The sequence below is a fragment of the Cyanistes caeruleus genome, chromosome 10, assembly GCF_971803275.1.
Source record: "Cyanistes caeruleus chromosome 10, bCyaCae1.hap1.1, whole genome shotgun sequence".
NCBI classification, from domain to species: Eukaryota; Metazoa; Chordata; class Aves; order Passeriformes; family Paridae; genus Cyanistes; species Cyanistes caeruleus.
In genome coordinates this window covers 15,754,697-15,778,796 of record NC_141710.1, presented here as the reverse complement: position 1 = coordinate 15,778,796, position 24,100 = coordinate 15,754,697, and the positions used below count along the sequence as shown (strand labels likewise).

The window sequence follows — 24,100 nt, the reverse complement described above, 5'->3', positions numbered from 1 at the left end:
GTAATTTTGTCCAGCTACAGAACTTAAAAAAAACCACCCCACTACTTTTCCACAGCTTCAAGAGTGGTGTCAAAAGAGACCCAAAACTTGCAAGGGACATTAACTCACCTAATTGCAGGTACAGGTAAATATAATCAGACTGAATAGCAGCAAATACATAATGGGCATTTATTCTATTCCACGACACAGGTGCAATACATGCAAACAACTTTACACCTCTCAGGTCACAGAAAGATTCTCCAGTGGTTAACACCCATCTCTACTATTGACAGAAAGTGCACATCTGAAGGAGTTCCTGTTTTGTCTCTAATCCAAAATTTAGAGAACCTTATTATCTTATCCCTAATCCAAAATATTCCAGGAAGGTGCACACCTTACTTCAATCAAAAAACCTATTTGTGGGTTTCAGATTTGAGCTTGTGCTACTTTTGATGGTGTGTGAACGTACAGGGTTTGTGACAAAAAGCCAGAATCCTCTTGGCTTCATGGTGTGTATTGAACAGAAAATTGCAGGCATCAAAAACTACAACCCCTGCTTCTTATCCACCAGACAAATCAAGACTAGAAAAGGAAAACGGTGAAAAAAAAATCAAGTAAAACTTGATTTTTTTTAGGAGTGTTAAAAATATAAGGGACTGTGATAGTCCTGTAATAGATTGCTATACTTAAAACTCTACCATTACTCACATCAGTTCTCTATCCAAAGGAACACTAGAAAGTCAGGAATCGATTAAATCGTCAAATAAATGTTTTCTCAGCTTGTCAAACCTGTTGTTCTGGCCTTCTATTCTTGAATCCACACCTTCTGATCTGACAATTCTCTTAGGTTTCTTATCTCCCAATACAGGACCACACATGTCAAATGAAATGATGGAAGGTGGCGATAACATTCAACTGCAGCTAAGAGAAAAACCTTATGGTAAAACAGGGGCTTAGAGAGGCCTTGGAAATGCCCCCCAACTGTAACACACTACTGTGGCCTCTCTCCCACTGCACACAGCAGATGCATCCTGTTAATAGACTGTAGATCAGGCTCACGAGCTAACCCAGGAGGTCACAGAACTGGCAAGAGACATGGAGCTGTTCTGCAAAAGAATGAGATCCAACCCAGCTCACCAGAGAACACAGAGCTGACACTAGAAGCCCTTGTTAAGTAAGTTTTGGGGTACAGTTACAACAGAAAACTTTTTTGGCTGTCATTGCCTCAGGTCTTAAAGACAGATCAATAAGACTTGCCTGTAGGATTTGTTTTCCTGATACAAATTTCTTCCAGTTTTAAAAGACAGGCCTTCAGCCGTGGTGGGGAGCAAGCCAGGAAGCTGATGTTTGCATATTAACAACTGATACAGGTCGCCTTTATCATAATTTCAAAACCTGAGACCTCACAGCTTTCTACTACACAATACAACTTTCCCCAACATTAAAAGTTGAGCACCATGTACTGGGAACAAAATCAACTTCGCATACAAATAATGCTACCAAGGATGTAATCCAAGGTACACTCCTTAATTTCCTTGGACAATAGTTCTTTTGGGTTACAATATTCATATAATTCTCCTTCCCAGTGTAAGTAAAAACTACCAGTGTATGGGATTTAACAAAATATACTCTAAAGCTCAAATACAGATCTCTGAGAAAGATGCAGTTTTAGCATTTTCTGCTCTCAGAACCTGACCCAAAACCTGGATTGTCCCGAGTTGCATCAGTACAACTGGCTGTGAACTCAAGCACTTCCTCTTCTCAAACTATGTAATGCATGTCCACTCATATCCTAAATATCAGTGGTGGAAATTTAAGGCTGCATGACAGTATAACAAAAAAAGTAATTTCCTTGCTAATGATTTCTTTTCCTGCTCATTTATTTAGAGATATTGATCCAGAAGAACCAATTTATTTCAGGGTCTTGTCCTGACATTGGTGATATCAGTGAGACAAGATCATCCTGAACAGTCAAGGTGACGTGGGGGGGAAAAAAAACCCCAAAACAACCAACAAACCACCATATTTAATGCCTGATAAAGCTCTTTAGACAATGACTGTTTCTTTAAGCCTCTCACTTATCCTGCCTACAGAATGAGGTAGGATGATGGTACAGTAAGGATGAACAAAGAAGCTGCCCCTCTGCAGTTATGCATCTGGTGGCCCCTTACAGCAGAAGGTAGTTTGTGAAATGGAGTAGCTGGAAAGACCACACTCTAGTGCCTCAAGTAGTTATGGGCAAAAAGTGAAGGAACCTTCCAACACAAATCCAGCACAGATGCTGTGAACTCGTGCTACTACTTAGTCTGGGTCACAGTGCCTCCAGCTTTATTCCAAAACGTATGCAAAAACCTGAAACCACTTAAGGGTAGAACAATAACATCTGAGTGTATAACAATGAACTACTTGAATCCTTGAAAAAAAAGTAATGGCATGACTGAGTGGCCTAATAGTAAACCAGAATTTTAGTTCATCTCATCTGGTTTTGTGCATCAACAAAGCCAGATAATGGTTAGAAATATTCTGGGATGAGAAAGGAGTATGATTTTCTTTTTCATAAGTCAATACCTATTTTTTCTTCTAACATTTATTTGTGTTCCTGCATGTTTGCTATTCGTGTATAAAACCAGAACTCTTTACATGGGATCTAAACAAGAAAATATCATCAATCAAGAGGGGACAAAAGGATAAGATAAGGAAACCTGATTATGATGCAGTTAATGTCTATATGCAAGGCTGTGGTTAGCCCTCCAAAATTTGGCTAATGCCTCAGAGAGCCTGTGTGGATCTGCTTATAGAAACAACATGAGAGTTCAACCACAGTAACTGCTAGAACCTCAAAGTCAAGGCATGACCTAAACCAGTCTAGAAAGCCTTGATCTAAACAGTCTCAGGGCTATGACTGGACTGATCCTTCACTAGAGAGCTTGGCTGTCACAGCAACTACCTCAAACAGTGTGAATAAATGAGCCACAAATTCACACAGAAATAGTTCTGCTAGCAAAGCCTAGTATAAAAATAGATACAACTGTGCCAGGAGAACACAGCTTTACTCAGGTTAACCTAATTAAGGGAGACAAAAATTCATTTCCAGGAGGAAAAAAGAAAATCTACCACCGACATATCCTCTTTCTCTAACCTATCTGCATAGCTGGAGACTGTGTCCAAGTGGGCACAGTGCCCTAAGTATAGTGGCAATGGCACTTTTGGAGCAGAAATGCTTTTAGAGACACTTTTAGGGAAGCAGAAATCAGAACCTCCCATAAGGATAACGCTCTTCCCTTTGCCCCTTTCTTATAAGGGTTCAAGAGACTGGAGGATCAACATATGATAAGAAGAATAGAAAAAATGAGCAAAACCCTGGGCAAATGGAGCACCTTGAAAGCACTGGAGAAAAAGAGAAGTCTTGATGCAAGCAGAGAGCAGGAGCAGAAAGAAGAGGGCACACGGCTGTACAGAATGTATGATCTCAGTACAGGGAAGGAGAAACACACAACCTCAACATAAGATGGCAAAAATACGGAAAACTACTGGGGTACCTAAAGAATTATCTCAAAAAGCCACTGGCAAGAAAAGAGGAAAGATCTCCAAGTTGCTGGTTAGAAGAAAGACAGGGTGGGAGGAGGAACATTACGGGATGGGAGATGACATAAGCAATGGATATGATGTAAATCTGAGGAGAGGGGAGCAGCAGACAGCACCTAATATTGAGGTAGCAGACAAACAGATCCTGCTTCCTTCCTGAAACCCTGCAACAGCAGCTTTTGCAGGCTGTGTAAGAGTGAACCTCCTAAACTCATGGCAGGTCAGAGAAAAGAGTTCTGACCATTAACAGGAAAGTGAGGGAATTTAAAACAGCTTGAAGAGCAATGAGCAATAACATATATATCTCTGAAAACACTAGCACACAGAAAAGGAAGCATGTGTATTATCTCCTTATCTTTCTGTAGCAATTTTTCAAGAGGAACAAAATGTACCCATAGCATAATTGTTATTAAAAACTTAGGCTAGAATAAGGAGGAGGAATTTTCTATTCTTCTGCTTTTCCTTTGACACTTTACTAAGTTCTCCTGCTACTAAGTTAAGTACACATGAATGCCTGCCATGGCAAAAGCAATAAGCACAGTTCATGATTTTGGCTTGTCTTTGTCAAACAGTGGTACACAGTATTTTCTTAGTAAAATGTTTTGATGTAGTTTTATGATTAATGCTTATTTGAAAGACTTGAACAAATGAGATATTAAAAGAAGTTGTACCACTGAACAGCTCTTACACAATTGTTAGGTCATTTAAAATCTCACAGGAAAAATTTCATAGACACTAGAAACTATCCTAAGCTGGCTTTGCTGCTGAAAAGTAACCCCAGAACTCCCTCCCCACTTAGGCAGAAGAGATTGAGCAGAAAATAAATGAGCAAGGTGTACTGCAGTCATCTGAAAAGAAACCAGAGAATGGTCAAGCTGTCAGAAACCAGCCCTAGGGATCCTGAGCTGTTTGTCAATAAGATCAAAGTTTTTCAGATAGGGCGTTAGAAGACCATCACATAAATCACTAAGGTAGCTTAGGAGTTTCAGCTAACTGCTCATCTAAAACTGGCTCTTCCTCCTCTTTTCCACATTTGATCTCATAATCCTGAGTGATGCTTCTCCTTCAGCTGGCTAAGTCAATTCTCTGTAGAGTTATAGCACTGACAACAGAAAGAACAGAGAGCATGAGTCCAGAGCTCAGCAACACCACTCCCCTTTTTTAGCTAAACTAAACTGGCTAAGATGTGCCATCAAACCACACTCAGAAAATCAGTTTTAGGATTTGGTTTGGGGTTTTTTAAAGCATTTTGTTAGCATTTTAACAGATACAAATCTTCCTGTCCTCACAATAACAGAATTAACCATACTTACACAGCTATAACTGTACAACCAGATCATTGACCAGCATCTCAGATCAACAAAACAATGTATTGCCATATTCTTATACAAGCTTCAGCACATTATGTTTTGTCTTTCCCATTATAGAACATTTATTGTTCTATACATAGCTTAAGTAATACTGGCTTTTAAGACAGTTGCTGTAAAAATCCCAAACATTTATACTACTTACAGTTCCAGGCCTTGTGAAGTCAATGTTGTGTGCTACAGCTTGTCTCAAATGATTGCTAAATAAGCAAGCATAAACACCTTGAAGATACTCTGGTGTAATCTAAAAATTAGGAAACAAAGTGAGAACAGGATTACATAAAACTTACACTTTCTACCAGACAAGTGTTTCTATATTAAAAGGCTGTTTGTTTGGTTTTGTTAAAGAGTAAGAAATCATACATCTGAGGCTCACTGACACAAGCATAAGGTATATACTGCAACTACCATTCTGTTCAGAAATTTTAAAAACTGTAAATTCTCTTTATCTGAGAATTGTTATACTATTCACAAAACTAGTGTTAAACACTTTGAAAGTCTAGAAGAAAACCAGATTTTGTCACACCCCTATTTACATACAGATTTTTGTGAATCAAAAAGTTAAAAATCAAATCAAATCTAAAAATTAAATAGTTTTGAGCTTGAAACAGTGCTGACATGTTGTTTACCTAAGGAGCAGAACTTACACAACTGTCTTGCACAGCAGAGAGAATCAATATGAATTATGCAGTACAACACTTTGTTTTTCAATGCAAAACATCTCAGTGGGTTTAGTTTTTCTGTTTTGGGAAATCTACACCACAACAGAACAGCTGAATTTCAGGAGAATTAGTACCTGCCCCAGAAGAGAGATGACTGAGATTATAGAAATGCAACTGGGGACACTTCTGATATTCCCAGACCTTCAGCAGGAGAATGAACCCCTTCAAATTCAGAACGCTGTAACTTCATTATCACTTTATTCAGTACCCAGCTCCACTTTGGATTCAGGAATGACAGAATCCAGGCTCCATAACAGAAGAGCACCCTCAGCTGGACACACTCGGGAAGCATCAAACGAGTGCCCTGCACAAGGCTCACAAAGGAACCTGAACAATATCCACAACAGAGGAGAAGCAGTGTCCTGTTCCCAACCGCAGAGGGTAACTGGATATCGCCTGGAGAGCACGGAGGTGTGAAATGGGAGGCAGGAAATGAATGACTGATTTTATTGTTGAGCAGGTACCTTCCCTAATGTGAAGTAAAGCATAATCCACCCTTACACGCAAATTCTGCCCTACAGTAATAGCGAGCAGTGATCCCAGATGCAGAGTAATAAACCATAAGGTGTTCATGATGATGACAGGAGGAAGGTACATATTGACTTTTCAGCAGGCAACACAGGAAATGCCAGGTCATTCTCCCTGCTAACAATTCAGTTTCTTTAAAAGCACCTAGAGGCCACTAACATCTGCCATAAGAACAGCCTTCAGGTTACACAGAATTTATGCTTCTAGAGGACACAGCACAATACGTGAAAAAGACAATCAACTTCATATAAAAAATACTCCTAATAAAGTTGCACCTTCTCCAGTCACATACATGTGGCCCATTTCATATGATGAATAACTCAATTCACTCCTATCTCCCAGTTCCCTTTATCAAATTAACAAATCCAGTTTAGCAGAACAGAGAGCAAAGCTTTTCCTCATCAAAATTTTGGATAAGATTGTTACCACTACCATGGCGTTCAAAACACACCTGACTGAAGTTTTAAATACACAACAATTGTTGATGGACTGCAGTCAGTAATCACTGAAATGCCCTCTAATCACTACTAATGTCAAGATCAAGGGATCTGAGATGTCTTGTGAGATGGTGATAATTTTTTCAAGGTTTCTGAGCCAGCCCAATTAAACTCATTTTTTGCCCTTCTTTTATCCTCCTTCACCAGGGCAATGGGAGAACTGCTCATCCAAAGTGCTGGTTCATTAATAAAGAGCCACAACTCTAACAGAAATGCTCATAACTATGAAGCTTAATTCACCCTTTGGTCTCCATTTTCTAGGGGGTGTGGAAGCAAGTGCACATCTGGGTCATCTCTTACCATCTTGCCAGTGATTGTGGCCTCCAAAGAATCCACCAGCTCTGCAGTGACTCCAAGGAGATTATGGTGGCTCATCTGCAATTCGTAAAATTGTTTCAGGTTGGTCATATACCTGTGCTCACACTTCACTAACTGTTGATGAAGATGCTGCATCATTTCTGTGAAGAGAAGAAAAAAAAAAAAAAGAAATAGCATCACCTATTCAAACAAAAGGACAAAAGAACCCACAAGCATTTTTACTATTCTGAAAAAACACCATCAATTTCTGAGGTGAGGAATTTGCCTACAAGGATAATTTTACTCCTCTACTTATTATTTATATATTATTTATGATAACTTGATTTATTTATGTAAATTTGATTTTTTATTTCACTGCCATTACTGTTAAACTGCCACCACAGCTTTAATATGATACAGCTTCAAAATGAGAACATTTTTCTAAACTAATAAAGATTCTGAGAGCAGCCACTGTAAAAAACTAGCTATTCCAGCACTTTATTCTGTTGCCTAGATAACCAAATGGGAATATAATTTTATTTAACTGTGATACTACACATTCAATTCAAAAATTTACAATGGATGTATCCTAGAGCATGACTTTCCCTCAGAGGAAAGTTGGAAACACCGAATCAGAAAGCCTAAACCTTCTCAGAGTTCACTTACTTTTCATAGCCCAGTGGGTAAAATTTCCAAAGTCTTCCAACTGCAGTCAGTAGGAAAAATCTACATAACCAAAATTCAGTGCAGCTCATGAACACTAGTCTTGAAAATTCAGAAACAAGGGTCCAATTTTTCCTTGGTTGTTAAATCTAGGGATTATCAATAATAAACTGAGAAAAGGGTGTCCAAGAGGAATCACAAAGTCTTGGCATATCTTGTATTTTTATATCACTATCTTCTCACACATAAGTAATTTACTGAAAAGGGGAAAGTCTTTCATGACAGCTTCTCTTGCCAAAAGAACAGGAAGCTCTCATCACTGCCAAGCAGCTGTTCCAAGTTCAGACAGCTGTTGGAAGAGCTGGTCCTGTGCTGCTCCATTCCCTCCTTGCATTCCTGCCATATCCCTGTAAAGCATTCATTTAGACAAATCAGGGAGCTACCAGCCCAGGTAAAAATTAGCATTAAATTCTTTGTTTAAAATGTTAAATCATTACCATCCCAGTCCAGATCTGGTAAAAGGAAATGGTACCTTTCTGAGGCATTTCAGCTGACATTTATGTCACCTTGCAGTAGTGGTGAAACTGCACCATTACAGGAATCAGAGTAACACTGTGGCTTCTCTCTTCCCCAGACACAACTCCCAGCACTGACAAATGCTTTGCATACATGATAAGCTTATCAAGGAGGAAAAAAAAGCTCTGGACAAAACACCTACCAGAAACACACTTCATATGTGGATGAAAAGAGAGAAAAACACAGCACAGAGGAATAATCTTCTGGTGTATGAGGATACAAGACACAGTAAAGCTTGTGACTCTGCCGAATGAAAATGCTGGCACTAGGCATCATCTGAACTACTGCATGTTTCTACCAGAATTCTTGCCTGCTCTCTCATATGTGTAATTGTCAAGTTTTCTAACTCCAGTTCCTACAAGCAGCCAAAGAGTTACACATATGCACTTAAGCCCATAACCTTTTCTCTCTGAGAGATGGTTGTTTTCCTTTACAACTTACCTACACCTGAAACACACTTCCTGAACTTGTGCTTGCTCTATTTCTCTCTAATCTCAGCATACTTTGCATACTTGTCCAGAAGCACTGACTCCAGCTAGTTGAGTTCCTGCACACAGTGAAGCAGAGCACTGAGCAGAGGAGCTGCAGGTCTCAGGAGCTGACACTGGATACTGGATCTTGCTCTTAGGAGAAGCAGGAGTCTCCTTCTTGCTTAAAAATTACTATCTGTATTCTAAACTGACATTTTTCCACACAAACAGTCATTCAGACTTTAGCAAATCTTCACGGACAGGTAGGTCACACTCCACCTTCTATAGTGTAGGAGCCTGACACATTTCCTCCACTCTCCCCCTCCCCAAAACGGTGGAAGAGTGGTTGTGAACTCATCCACAGATTTGTAACGAGGCAGTGAAGGGAACAGCAGCTGAACACACTGCCAATTACTTCATTCCCTCAGTTCCTGTTAGCAGAGAGGACACAAAGAAGGTCTGAAGCTCCCTGTGCACAATGCCAACTATTCTGCAATCTTTGCTTTTCCAGCCAAACTGAAAACATACAGGAAAACTGTAAGTTAAGCACAACTGCCACACAAATAGCTTTGGACGTCATACAGAAATTTTTTTAGCAAATGGGTAAAAAGCCACTGTTGCAGGTAAATCAGGCAAGGTAAGCACACTGAACACTCCAGAACACCCGCAAAAGCATTTACACCACCCCACCCAAATCAGAAGTACTTCAGCATGTCACACTGATGACTGGCAACTATTTACAAAAGGCTGCTTTCAGGATTCTGCCACACTGCTCTTCATTCATGCGTTGCCTATAAATTTACTTTGCATTTCCCCGTCACTGATAAAGTAAATATTCTCCAGCAGCGAGTAAGCGCTGTGGATCCCATGTGACGTGAGCAGGATACTACAAAAATAACCTCTTGCATCCAAAACCTTCATATGAGACAGTCCTCAAGTAACCTTTATGAAAAATCCAAACTGACTCAACCTCCAAGGCACATAACAGATCTGCAAATTAAAGCTGACCTGAATGAATTGAGTTCCATGACAGTCCCTGTACAAAGCACAGGACCTGCCCGAATTAGAAAAAATTAGGCCCCAAGTAAGTCAGGTCCAATTGCATAATTGTTTTTTTTTTTTTGAGTAAGAGCATGGGATTATTGCCTTCAGGAAAGTCCTCCACAAGGAAAAAGTGTAACTTCTGGAAAATAAAAATCAAAAAAACCTTTCTATTATTCAGTGAAAGCCTAATGCAACAATATAAAGCACAAAATAACAAAGAAAATACCTGGAACTCCCACTGGGAGAAAACCTAAATTTCTGCTTAATTCAATCTACAAAAAGTAAATCCTCAGGGTAAACCTACAGATTAAAATAACTCAAGAGAAAAAGTAATTTTAAGAATCCAACTGGTCTCATGCAGTTCCCTAACCAGAAAGTGTATGCAGAAAGTCAAGTGAAAAAATGAATGCAAGGTAGTTGGAAACCTAAGTTCTATTTATTGAAGTGATTTTTAAAAGGCACATATTTCAAGTTTTATCAGCATCTAACAGGATTCTGTACTGAAATTATTATTTCTAAAGGGCCCCAAGTCACACATACACATTAAAGTGTGTATAAGCATCTTACCTCAAAATTTAACACATCAGTCAGTTACACTTAAATGAACACATTCTTATTCAGGAGATACTAATATGCACTATTTTAGGAGGCTATGTAAACAAAACAAGTAAATAGGAACAAAAATCAACTTTGTCTAAGATCATCAGACAGTCATCAGAACAACTGAATGAGTCATAAACCTGTAAGCAAGGCAAAGAAATCTGAGGTAACTTACTTTCATCAGAACTAGAAAAGGAGAGCTGGTATGCTCTTTGTATAGAGTTCTCCACTTGTTTTTACCACGTTTCAGGACAAAAGAGATGCTTAATACAAATCCCACTACTAGGCCCTTTCCCATTCCCAGTCCATACTTATTGACTGCTTGAATCTCACTGAGCTTGAAAAGCCATCAATAGCTATCACCAAAGCTGGTGTCTGGATTTCCAAGGACTTTCTGCCATGCATCACTGGTTTCCCTAGTCCTGCAGGTAAACCTCCCACTGCTTTCACAGCCCCTGACAATTTTACAGAATGTCCTTACCACAGCCCAGTATTTACCTTTGTTGCACTGTCCACTCTCCTTCTGTTGCATGAGTTAGAGCAGTTCAGGAAAATGCCCCTCTTTTCAGTGTTTGCTCCAGAGACTCAGAATGAGAAACTCAACCAAGCCATATATTTCTACTGTCCCAGCCAACAGCCAGTGCCTGATACTCCACAGAATACATAAATCAACAATAAATATATAAAAATAAATATATAAAAAATGTCAACTTGTAAGTGCACAACTCAAAATGTTGTCTAGGAACTTGAGACCTTTTGCTGAGCTATGAGTGACCAAATAATTTCTAGAACCCCTAAAACCCTGGAAAACTTTCACCTAGTCCCTGAAATGGCTAATTTAAAAGACTAATAGCTTTAGAAATGCTAAGAAAGAAGTCAGGTCAGGTTGGTGACTTTGGGTATCTTGCATTTATACATGGAAACAAAGAATGATCACATGATAAACATGTAGGTTCATATGGATCTGTAAATGGTATTTATAGGACTTTTTCAAAAGTTTATTTTTGAATGTGGAATATTAGCAATGTTTCCTATCATAAAAACACTGAGCTGTAAGGTTACTGCAATTCTGCAATAAATCTTAGCAACACACTCTTGCAATAAATTATACTGCCTCTTTACAGTATTGCTAATTATCTGTGAAGTGTTTTCTTAGAAGGATACAAATATAGTGAGAAGCCGAGGAGTCTGTCTGGCTTTAAGAGTCAGAGACAGGAACTTTTCCAATCTTGTCCTTAAATCCGATGTCCAAGAATCCTTGAAAAGAAAAATAAATAATGACAGTTATTCACCAAATATGTACACTCTGCAGAAAGTACTGCTTGGATCACAGCAACTTCCCACTAGTAAACAAGGCAGCCAGCATTGGCTTGAAAAGATTTTCCCTCCACTGTTACTGAAGTGAGTGTTTTCTCACTCACCATAAAAGCATACAGAAGTCAGAGGGGACTTCAGTATTATCACTAAACAAGACTTCTAGAAACACAATGTAGCTTTATTTAAAGTACAAAACTACCACACAGTGTCAGTGCCTTGTACGCACATGCAGCAACTGCCCTGAATGTAAAAGCACCTTAAAAGACAGGCAACTTGAGAAAAAGATAAAAAATTATTTTCACATGTATTGAATAGAGTACAAAATTCATAATTTTGCACTGCTCAGTTTTCATCCTTTGCTCCTAACAAGATCCGGGAATTTTAATTTTTGTCAATAACTTCAGCAACCCTGATGACATGACACTGGTGGGTACATTTTTCTAAAATAAGGATTTGGAGAAAAACAGCTCATGCAGGAAAAACAGAACAGCAGAACAGACCAACAACATTAACTGAAATAGTGTCCTCTGCCTGACGTAGTGTCTCATATGTACAAGAAAACAGCAGTTAAAGAAGAAAGTCACACCTAGGAATCCACCAAATACTCATGTCTTCTATTTCAAGCCTTCAGTGAAGCTGGTTTCTGCTTGAGGAAAAGTCAGCCAACAAAAAAAACAAAAAAAAAGAAAAGAAAAAAACCCAAAAAAACCAGCTCTGTCTTCCAACAAGTAGCTGTAGCTCCCTAAATTTAGTGCTGTATACATGTATGTCACAAGTTGTTCTCACAGCTCAGATTAGCCCTTATTTCACCAGCTGGTGAGTGTACAGAATTTACTCGCTGCATTTACCAGCTCAGTACCCAGACAGTGGTGTACCACAGCATGCTGTATATTACTAAAGAAACCTTGTCTCCTACAGAGAGGAGTGCATACGATTCTTAAAGATGTATTACACAAACTGACAGGAATTCCAGCTATATAAAGCATCAGCCTGAGAAAAATATATGTCATAAGAACTTTGCTTAGTAAACTAGTGACTCACTGCTGCTCTTTCTCAAACATAAAACAATCTGTGTTTCAACATTAAAATGGAATGAGTTGAACAATTCCCACAAGAAAATATGAGTGAGTGTGGACTAAGAGCTTGGACATTGGGTTACTCAGAATAAACCTGAGGATCACATCTTAGATAAGGCATTAAAAAGAAATGCTGCTAAGTGTAATTTAAAAAGAGTAGTCATATTCCATCTCTGAGGCCAACCAGTCTATGTAATTATTTATAGCAGTCCTGAAGGAAAAAGGCAGGATATGCCTTTTTTTGGTGTTAAACTGGAGCTCCTCATCAGCTGTACATCCAAAGTCAGCCCTAGGGGAAGTATCACTTAAGCTTTGATTTGTCATCAAAAGCAGTCTGGCAGCAATGCAGGCTGAAGACACCTCTGTGCACCAGAGTGGCTGCCCACAGCTGCTCAGCCAGGCCAGCACAACTGTCCACATGGTCAGGGAAGCATTCAGAGCAAATAACTCTAAAAAATATTACAAACAAATTTGTGTAGGTATGTGTACCTGGGAGATGTTTAGACACACATTCACAGGCAAGAAATCAATTCCTTGATCCAGTCCAAGTGCAGCCAAGCAACCAGATATTTCCAGCACAACAGAGAAGCTGAGGTGCCGTTTTGCACTCAGGAGCAAGCCACCAGCAGGTGAAATGGTGGCTGTACCTCCTCCAAAGGTATTGCCAGCAATACTTTGGAACATCAAGCTACTGCTCTGGAAGTCATCTTCTAAACATCCAACCCTATGGTGTGCAGAGAGTGCTCAGTGTAAGTCATCATAAAATCATCTCTGCAACACAGATAACTTACCTGGAAAAGTTCTTTAAATGAAGGATGTACCATGGGGTTCGGAACAAAAGGCAAAGCATAGAAGGGAAGAAACTCTGCAGTCTGGCTCAGTGCAGCTCCTTTTGTTTCCAGGTATGCCTTAAAATAAGAAATCCTTTCCTCAAGTTCAGATTTGTCCTAGGAAATACAGCAGCAGATTTAATTTAGAAAACTATCATTCTGAATGCACTGTAAAGCTAGCAAATAAAAGAAGAGACCCAAGCATATTACTATCAAGTTTGAAATTACAGAATATTTGTTATCTAAAAACCAGTATTTATTTAACTAGAGAACATATTGTAAGTTTTCACCAGTCATAAAGGAAAATGTGAACCAATGCTGTTATTTCTGTCATCCAGGTCCAAAGAAAGAAGAGACAGACAATTGCTTTTTGTATATAAATTATTTCTGCTCTCTTTAGGCTAGATTTTTAAAGAAAAATGCCACTGCTACACTTGGGTCAGAGAGGAGACCCTACTTTAGACATGTTTTATTTCAGTGGTAAGTTCAGAAAAAAAAAATCCACTTGCAGAGCAGTGGTAAGTGGAGCTGGCACACAGAACAGAACAAAAGCTACTTGGAGGCTGGAAAACAGACTGCAGGCATCCAAATACTCCTGAGCAGCTGACAGGTGAAAGCCAGGAGCTATTAAGCCTTGGCTGATCTGGCTGAGTCCAAGAGACTTAACTGTCTCTTCATCATAAAAGTCCCATGTAACAGATTTTATTTTATAACATTTTGGGATTATATATTGAGCTAGCTTTCCCATTTCATCAGAAATTATGATATTTCAACTCACAGCTTCAGTCCAAACTCAGAGCAAAGTAAGTGTTGTAAGAATCTGCTATGATCTACAATTACAAGTGTGAAAGTATTGCCATTTTGGTATTTTCTGAGTTGAAATACTTCAGGAACTTTGGGATAAGGACAGCTCCAACTTCCATCTCTGTACTCCACAATACAAAGGATCTGTTTGAACTAACTGTGGCCAAAACTGGATACATGTTCTTGGAATGATTCGTAGAAAACATCCCATCCTCATCCACACTTAAGATAAATAAATGAAGTAAAATGACAACAGCAATCTGAGGTTTGAATTGTGAACTAAACTTACTGGCTTTCCCATTGTTTGTTTCAAGAGGAAGGTGGCAAAGTAGATGTGGAGATAGAACTCCAGGTTCTGAGCAACTGGATCACTATCATGGACTGAAGACAAAATATGCTCCTCCCAGAGCTGGAAGAAAACTTTCTGATCACCATCCTCAAATGCTGAAAGCATCTCTTCCTGTGAAACAGAAAAGCACCAAGTGAAAATCCAAACACAAAAGAGCCACATTTTCTCAGCAGTAGGTTAGTGAATGAAGAATACCAGTGCCATCTGAACACTTCCAATTAAAAGTCTTCCTCAAAAATCTCCCACCATTCAATGACCCCCACAAATATTCTTTCATCATGTATCTTTAGTATCTTTAAGAGCCTGAATCAATCATCAAAACAAGAAGCAAAGCCCAAATTTTCAAGCATATCAGTAAAAACTTGAAGTAGTGTAAATCAAAACTGGTGCCCTGAGTTCAAAATGAGTGTAGTTCTGAAAAAAAATATATGCCCAACCCTAAACTTGAAGGTTTCTGTGCTGGAAGAAGACTGCTGGGAGATTTCCTCAAATAATCAAGAATCTGTTCAGACAGCTCACTGTTGTAGTAACTCACAGGATGGTTAGTGGCCCCTGTTTTCAGTATTACTCAAAATAAATGTAAATGATGCATTACCTGAACATGCAATGAATCTTCTGAGGAAACATCTGCTGGTTTAGATAGTGGCTTCCCTTTCATTTTACATTCCTTTTTAAGTTCTTTTACCGTTTCTTGAAATCCAGCAAAATCCAGATACTACAAGATAAAAACAGAAGAACAAAATTTGTAAGATAATCAATAAATGATTAATTCTTTTTCAGGTGATTAATGCTTCAACAAATGAACCATGAAATGCCAGTTTCTCTGCAGGATGGTCCATAAATGCCAAAGACTGCAAAGTGATAAACCAAAAACTGATACCTCGTGGTAGGAAAATACCGTCTCTCAGTTTCCTCCTGCATCCTAGAGACAACTGAATACACCCACTCTGAAACAATGATGCCTCTTGGTTTAACCAGTAATTTCATTTAACCAAAGAAAATTTACTGCTGGCATTTAATGGACATTGAGCCTTTTGAACTGACAGAGCATGACAAGAGTCAGCATGATTTCAGAGTTTAGCAACGCTTAGCCAGATAAATAACTCCAGAATTTAGACCTCAGTTACAATACCTGGCTCTGAATGCAAACACTGAGATATCTTGCCATGCAAGAATCATTTCAACCAAAAAGAAAAAAAAAAGGAAAGAAATAAAGACAGAATACCAACCTCTTTCACTAGTCCAAGTAACTCAGCTTCATACGCTAAAACATCACCCATTGCTAGGGGCTGCTGCTACTTCTCATCGCTGATAAAGCTGGAAAATGGCAAAGAAGGGGGTGTTAGTGCACAGCACAGGGCTCACACAGCACAGCCCATCAGCCACAGCATCTCCAGAGGGCATGAGGAGATACACGGACACACAGATACATACAGACACACAGATACATACAGACACCCTCCGTCTACCTGTCCCACATCCCACTGCCTCACATCCTCCCTGTCTCAGTCCCTCCTGCCCCACATTCTTCCTTGCTGCAGTTCCACCTCTCCCACATTCCCACCCACCCCAATCCCCCCTGTCCCTCAGTTTCCACTATCCCAATCTCTCCTCTCCTCCACTCCCCCTGCCCCCATTACCCCGTGTAATGGGGTACCATTACAAAATCGCTACCCTCAGTCCCTCCTTCCCCCCATTCCCACCTGTCCCATTGTCCCCAGTCCCCCAATCTCCCCTGTTCCCATTGTCCCCATTCCCACCTGTCCCGATCTCCCCTGAGCCGCCGCCGGTGTCACCCCGGCAACCGCGGCCCCTCCCGCGCGCCGCGCCCCGCGCACGTGACCGCTCTCAGCCAATCGCCACCCGGGAGCGGCGCGTCACGTGGCGGGGGCGTGCCCGCGGCAGTCGGGCGGACAGCGCCGCCTGTCGGGCGGCGGGCAGAGCTGCAGCGCCGGGTGCCGCGGTCTGAGGTGACTCCGGGAGGGTCTGGGGTCGGTTCGGGTTTTTAAATGACGAACGGCCACAACGGGGGCTCTTGTGCCCTCGCTGCCTTGGGCAGGGAAAAGCCTTCTCGCTTGGAAGTTTCGTTTGAAAGAGATGTCGGGCGAGGAGGGCGGAGCTTGGCAGGGACGGAGCACGGCGGAGGAGGCGGAACCCCGGCCTTGGCGCGGCCTGATGAGCCATGGCAGCGCCGCACGTGTCCGACAAAGCCTTACCTGATGGAAGCCCCACCAAAGCAAAGGGAATGATTGGCTAAGTCCCTTACCGAGTTTTTGTCCCTTTTTCAATTAACAGTGCTAATGAAGTTCTTCCCATTATCATTAAGTTTCCCGCAAATGTTAGCTCCACGCTGTAAAACAGCATTGTATGATCAGTTAGCTCCTGCCCAGGGCCTCGGCCCCGCTTCCTACAGTCCTGTTTTCCGACAAAAAGAGCCATTCTTCTGCATCTCCCACAGCCAGACAGCGCAGCACCATCTTTGTTCCTTTAAAAGTCTTCTAAAGTGGAATTCCTTAGCTGGAATTTCTGGGAAGCACATCAAACTGTTCAGAAAGGACCCTGGAATTTCAGCCTATAAACCCTACAAATCTCTCTGTAATTCCTAGAAAGAACAAGGATATACTGGGAAAGCACAAAGAAATTTTCAGAGAGTGATGGAAAATTCCTAGAGTCCAGTCTGAGTTCCTAAAAAGCCTACTGAAAATCCACAGAAAGCCCACTGAAATTTCTAGAAGGCCCATGGATATTTTATAAATAGCACCAGATAATTCCTAGGAAGTAACAGGAAATTTCTAAGTGTTAGTTTGTGTTCTCACTGCTCCCTGGGTGTGTGACAATTAGCATTTGAGTTAGCTTTGGAGTTGCTGTGAGTGCTGTTAAGTGGTCAGGGTGGTGAGTGAGCTGGCAACTGAGATTTCTGGGTTTGGTATTTCTATACTAAGTACCAAATTTCTATGTATATAAAAAAGCATAGTGATTATACACCTCAAACTTCTAACAACATAAACAGTGGATATACTCTGTATTTAAAGGGAGTATCTCTACACCAGAGGCTTCATCTTTCTGTTCCCCACACGCTTTCAGGGATCCCACAATAGCAAACTTTAACTATTAATGTTGAGGTTTTACCTGCTTGAGCCCGTCAGGCACTTTGCTTATCCCTGAGGGAGAAAGGACTGGCTCCCTTGTCCATTCATAGCCCCCTCACCTCCACTGTGAGTGCAGCCTTCTGGATCCTTGCTCCAGCCAAAGGATTCCATGAGGCTGTGAACTCCTCCTCCAGTTTGTCACCTGTCCTTTTAACTTTTTAAAGGAGTGAAAGACTCACCTTAGAGAGTGGCTCCAAGGTTTTGAAGCAGAACAGCTGCAGCTGCCCTTCTCTGTAAAGGCAGCTGCACTTTCCCGTGTTTCCTCTCACCTGCTTTGTTTTGGTGATGATCAGGCACTGCCCTTGGCCAAAGAAATGGACTTAGAGAGTCTAATTTTTCAGGCTGATGTGCCTCCAGCTGGCTTTCTCCTCTGAGAATCCAGACAGAACTGACACCGTGCCCTGAGCAGGATGGTGGGAAGCGTGTGTGGGATCTGGGCTTTGCTTGATTGTATTTTTTTGTTCGTTTTCTCCTCACATTCTTGCAGAATTTCTCCTCTGGTGAGCAGGCAAGGCTGCTATGCCTTGTGTCATGCTCCTGGGCTTCTTGGGGAGGGACACTTTTTTGGAGAGGTGCTGCCCATGGAAGGGAACATCCACTGCCGGCCAGCACCTGGGCTAAGATCAGGAAATGCAAAGCTTGTGCCTCAAACCTGAAAAGTAGGACTCTACTGTCCTGTGTATCCAAAGAAGGACATTCATCATCACCCGGGGCATCATCTCAGCTCCCCAGTTTGGATTTTCCTTGGGGCAGGTGTCACTGCCATCTCTCCAAGGGTTGAGTATTCCTGGGGCTGGGCCACTGGCTCTGCAAGCTGCAGATCCCAGATTGGATCATAACCTGTTGCTTGATTTGAAAAGAGAAGGCTGTTCTCTGTGCCCAAGTGGAAGATTCTGCAGGAAATTTCTTCTTGCAATAGCCTTTCCAAGTGGTTGCATTGAAAACAAAAGCAAGCAGGGAAGACAGGAACGTTTTTCAAAGCTTAAAGAGCCTGTTATTTTCTGTGTCGTACCTTGGCTCTTAATTGCCAAAAAAAAATTTTATTTGGATTTTCAATTAATACTTTGAAGGAGCTTTGAGGCAATAAATAAATAGGAAGTTATTTGAGATTTTAGTTGACACGTTGTTGTTGGTTGGGGTTGAAGCACAGACTAGCTCCTCCTGGGACTGGCTGGGGGACAGAGGGGTTTGCTTGGACCACTGTCCTGTGCTGAGGTAGCTGAGATGCTGCTCACACTCTGAATTACACAGCAACGCTCCCCCAGGGCTGTCTGCACAGAAAACCAAGGCAATGGAATAGCACAACCTCTCTGCTCTCCCCAGCATCAGACTGCCATAAAGCTGCTTTGTCTCCATTGGATGGGGCTTGTTTGGCTGCTGCTGAGCCTCAGGTTTCAGCTCTCCTCTGCCTCTCCCCAGGAGGATTCAGTGAGCTTGTGTCAGGCTGTTTATATCGCACTTCTTCAGTAATTTCCTGCCCTAGTCCTTACCAGGAGAGGCACAACAGAGACTTTGATTTTGTGTCCTGAGATGCATGAAGGAGGTGCAGGGTGAACTCAGCTCTCCTTAAGATCCAGAAACCTCCTGGCCTGCTCAATATGGAGCAGAGAGGGAGGAGTGACTGGCTGGTGGATCCCAAAAAAGCTCCTTTCAGCTCCACTGCAAAACAGTGAAGGAGGCTCCCTGGCATCTGCAGTCCAGTGCTGAAGGAGCCAGAGCTTTCTTCTCCCAGCAGACTTCACAGAGGAAGACAGGAGCATCCACGGCTCAGGCTATTCCCCTACCATGTCAGTCCCCTGAGTGTCTCAACTGCCCCTGGAGGAGGCTTTCTCCCACCTCTGCAAAACCTTCTTGCTACTGGCACCACCCTGGTGTGGAAGGAAGGAGTCCTCCAGCACTTTCTCTGTTCCCTCATCCCAACAAAACAGCTGATGGTACCTTCCCAGCAGACATCACCCTTCAGAGATTCCCTACAGGAAAAGACATCCAGGGGAGATGGACTGCTTTTGGGAGGCTGGGGGTGCCTCTGTTGGGACATCAGCTCAGTGCCTCCAGCTGGTAAGGGGCCCCAGCTGGGCTTTCTGCCATGTGCTCATCTCACACAGGGGTCAGTCATTAAGCTCCCAACCAAGGCAAATACCAATGTGTGAGAGAGCTGGTTTGCAGTAACAGCAAGGCATTCCAGCCAAAAATAGCAAAGGCCTGGGGGAAAGGAAGAGCTAGAGATGCTCCATTAGAAAAAAAAAAATATGGACAAAATAGTCTGGGAACTGGGTGAACAGAAACAGCAGGACAGAGAGCTTCAGCAGCAGCAGAAACATCCACAGTCCCAGTGAGCCTCACTGCCCACATCATATCAGCACAACTTCGATGCTGCCACCAACACAGACCAATGGCCACCTGCCTCACCACTCAGGGAGAAACTGCAAAACCTCCAGGCCTCTTGAAGGAGCCCATGAACTCTGCTGTCCAATGCAGATGTTTCCAGCAAATTATTTTCAGCTACTACTTGTCCACCCCTGAACCCCATTTCATGCTTAACCTAAAAATAAAAAAGACTTTGATGTGAGGTTCAAGTAAACAGAGAATTTGACCAGCCCTGCAGGAGCTATCTCAGTTCCTCCTCTGGGAGGGCATGGTGGGGAGACAAAAAGTTAATTAATCTTGGTTCTCATTGACATGTAATGGAAAAAAACAATGAAATGGTAGAGCCACCCTAAAACTGAGAACAAAGACACTGCACCAATATTTCAGGCTCTTTTTCCTTCACTCTGAAGGGGAAAAATTTGCTCCATGCTTCATCCCATGCGGGTTATCTTGGGAGGAACAATGTCCCCATAATTTCTGCTGACAATTAACCTTGCCTGGGCAGCCATTCTTCCCTGGGTCACCAGAGTAGCTATTTATACTCTTGGCCAGGGATGCTATTGTCAACAAACCACTGTCCTTCTTGGCCAACCCTGCACCAAGGCAGTGGGCAATGAGCCCAAGGTGTCCCCCCAAGCACCCTGCCCTGCTCCCCAGGACCTGCTTCACCTGGGCCCTTACTGTGTAGACCCTTCTGTGCCCATTTTCTTCTCATGCTCTGCAAACACAAATTAAAAACCAGACATTGTTTAACCAAATCCTGTCAGGGCCCATCAGACCAAGTGCACAGGGCAGACATGGCTGGGACTATGGTCTTGAGTCTCCTCTCTGCCATGTGTGGCTAACACTGATTCCCCAGTGGCAGAGACACTGATGGCTCACCTGAGCACCTGCACAGGTATTTCTTCTGAGCAAAACCCAGAGCTTTAGCTGTGCAGTTAGTGCCAGGAACTGGAGTATGGAGCTCAAAACAAAACTCCAGATCTGGGCTGCTGCCAGCTGGAACATCTGCCTACACAGAACAGGATTTCAGAGATTTCAAGTCAAGCCAGCTCCAGAGGCTGGGGCAGCATCTCCTCCTGAGACACAGAGCATGGGCCAGGCTAATCCCACAAGTGCTGGAGGAACACATTGAACCAGGTCTGCCCGACCAAGTTACTTTCACTTGGGGACCAAAGATCCTTGTTTCCATATAAAACAACCCTGGGGAAAGATCAGCACCCTTGGTTGAAGGCCTTCCGGCCCATTGGTCCCATCAGAGGTTACAAGCAAACAATACAAGCCTTGCAAAGTCATGAAATGACCGTGATTACCAACTCATCCTGTCACTGCTGCAGGCTCAAGGTGGCCCCAGAGGTGGGCTGAAAACCCAACCTGTCACCAACACCAAGAGCAGCAAGCAAGAGAAGAGCCTGGGGCTGGCTGGCCTGCAAGGGTGAGGGTGGAGAGTGCCTCAGCTGCCAGGATGCAGGAGATAAATGGCCAATATCATCACTGTTAGCAGCAGTGCCCACCCTCCACACTGAAAGGCAAGGAGGAAGAGCTTTGCCTGGCCCTGGAAGGAAGGGGAAAGAGGGAGGCTGACACTGCTGTGATGGGGAGAGGTGAGAGGATGAGGCCACTAAATCCCTGCAGGGGAGGAATAGCAATGCTGGGGGGCTGTAGGGCTCTCAGCTTCCTCCTTGAAGACTTCTTGCCTTGGGAGCTTTACCTCCAATATCTCCATCACCACATCAGTCCCCAGCATGGTGCCAAACAGGGGACTTTTACCTGAGTTAACTAGTGGAAATGGGAGGCTAAGGAAATGTCCAGGGCCTCCTGGAGGGACTATGGGATCTGTCAGAACAGCATTAGAAGTGATTTAATTTACACAAGGGTTAATTGAGATGAAACCCGTTAGTCAGGAGGGCTAGAAGCACTTCCTGTCACCCCAGCCTCTCCCTCTGTCAAAGTCAGAATTTAGGTCCAATTAGCCCCTGACAAACAATCAGGGTGGGTCCCTCTGCAGCATCCCCAGACAGGCCCAGGAGAGCAGCACTTCCTCAGAAATCAGCGCTAATGAGTCACTGAAACTTAATGACATTATTTAAAGCACTGAGCCAGCAGTTATTGGCTTCATCTGCCCCAGAGAAACTGGTCAAACCCTTTAGCATGGGAGCAGGATCCCACAGGTTTCCAGAGCCTTCTCAGAGGTTTTCTAGCACCTTTCTGGCCATTTCCTTGATGTTTTTCTAGTCTTTCTGGAGGTTTCCTGTTGTATTTCCATAACATTCCTAGACTCCTCCTAGAGGTTTACTGGAACCCTCTTAGGGCTGCATAAGCCTCTTTATATTGTTTTCAACACTCACAGGTTGGCCATTTCCAAATTTCCCAAGTAGCACCCTAGAAATTGAGCAAAGCTCAACACCTCAAGCACCACATGACCTCAAACCTCAGCAGCCTGATTAGTAAACTGAAGAATTATGTAGAGATTAGGAAAAAAGAAAAATTTCATGTATGGGTTCATTCTATAGTCTGGACATACTTTGTAACATAAACTCTGAAAAGCACTCTGTAGGAGCCTTTTTCTAGTCCTGTCTGGAGTCTTTTGAGTACTGTCCTGTAAGAAAACAGCCTGAGCTACACATGTGCCTCATAAGACACAGACCAGCATCTCCCTGTCCAAGGAGGAAAAAACAGCAGCTGGGGGAGAAAGCCTGAACAGTGGATGCTTTTCTCTGAGCGTTCTCAATCCTAAGCCACATTTCCCACATGCATTTATACACTGGAGAAAAAACACCATGAGTGGCAGAGATGGGAAAGTGAGGACAGGGCAATTCCCCGTTCCCTCCAGGCATCCCCAGCCTGGCTCACATGGCATTTTTCTTCCACAGTCACCAAAATCTCCTCTAAAAATCTGTCTGTGTGTAGCCTTACCTCATGGCCCCAGAACAGCAGCTCAGAATAGCACCTCAGTTTGGGACTGAGGTTTTTACATTTGCTTGTGGTAAGGGAGCTCTGGGGAAACATCACTGCCAGAGGCAGTAGGGATCTTACAGGCACAAGAGAATCATTTAGCACAAGAATCTGCAGTCCTCCATGGTGCCCCAGGCAGTACCAAATGGCTTGGGGGCGGGAGCTGCTCTGCACATAGATTTACACAGCCACACTGAGGACCTGCAGCAAGCATTAGGTATATTTTGATTACCCTGAAAAATCTGTTGCAAAATGAAAAGTGCAGCCAGAAGTCCTATGAAAAGCAGGAGGGTGTTCACAGCTTGGCCAAAGCACCAATTCAGGACTTCAGGGCCTTCTGAACCAGCTGTTCCCAGCATTTCTACTTGCACTTTAGAAATCCTCTAGCAATATCTGGCCTCTGGCAGGTTGTTTTCTCCTCCCAGTGTCTTTTCCTCTTCACAGTATTTTACAACACAAGGCATTACTAACAAATTACATGAAAAACACCACACACCATATTGGTTGGCATTGGCAGAACATGCTGGAGTAAGGGATACAGGCATCCATTCAAAGGGAAGGAATTGCAGCAGTAGAAGACTCACCAATGTACATTTGTCCACCTTCTGTTTCTTGCATCACAATATCAGGTATTTGACCATGGGATTGGACCAGCGGTTCCCTCTTTGTTTCCAGCTTTTCTCACAGTAACATTGTCTGTTACTGTGAACCATTTCAGGTTCATTCTTGGCTCCACTCCATTGGAGAACAGATCTGGATGATGCTGAGAACTGCAAGCTCTAACCAGCAACCTGAGACATTTCAACTTGAGGGACTTCTGCCTGAAGCCTAGGACTCAAAACTGGCTTTCATTCCCACATTTCTGCTCAGTATCCCTTGGCTTTGCAGAGAACAAAGACAGACTATCCCATTGCTATAGTAACAT

At 42.6% G+C, this 24,100-nt stretch overlaps 1 protein-coding gene and 1 long non-coding RNA gene across 19 annotated transcripts in view; one reads left to right on the top strand and one right to left on the bottom strand.

Annotated features, from left to right (window-relative positions):
• ARMC9 (armadillo repeat containing 9) overlaps nucleotides 1-23,824 on the bottom strand; it is a 66,581-nt gene extending 42,757 nt beyond the window's left edge. For 10 of the 18 annotated variants that reach the window (XR_015274197.1, XR_015274196.1, XR_015274202.1 and 7 more), the window contains exons 1-9: nucleotides 16,465-16,888; nucleotides 15,934-16,021; nucleotides 15,300-15,419; nucleotides 14,645-14,815; nucleotides 13,513-13,668; nucleotides 11,493-11,585; nucleotides 10,827-10,851; nucleotides 6,979-7,136; nucleotides 5,077-5,175 (exon numbers count right to left, since the gene is read on the bottom strand). Coding sequence is in view for 9 of the 18 variants with exons in the window: in XM_086843116.1 (XP_086699242.1) it covers nucleotides 5,077-5,175; nucleotides 6,979-7,136; nucleotides 10,827-10,851; nucleotides 11,493-11,585; nucleotides 13,513-13,668; nucleotides 14,645-14,815; nucleotides 15,300-15,419; nucleotides 15,934-15,984 (873 nt within the window). In the remaining 9 variants the exon portion in view is untranslated. Of the gene's footprint in view, nucleotides 1-5,076; nucleotides 5,176-6,978; nucleotides 7,137-10,826; nucleotides 10,852-11,492; nucleotides 11,586-13,512; nucleotides 13,669-14,644; nucleotides 14,816-15,299; nucleotides 15,420-15,933; nucleotides 16,022-16,464; nucleotides 16,889-16,970; nucleotides 17,307-17,833; nucleotides 18,062-23,759 lie in introns of those variants that run through there. The other 8 variants (XR_015274203.1, XM_086843119.1, XM_086843120.1 and 5 more) reach the window with 7 other exon arrangements.
• On the top strand, nucleotides 16,593-20,422 carry LOC147651324 (uncharacterized). Its single transcript, XR_015274208.1, has 2 exons — nucleotides 16,593-16,674; nucleotides 18,341-20,422. It is a non-coding gene; the product is annotated as an uncharacterized LOC147651324 (long non-coding RNA).
• Nucleotides 23,825-24,100: the final 276 nt, after the last annotated feature.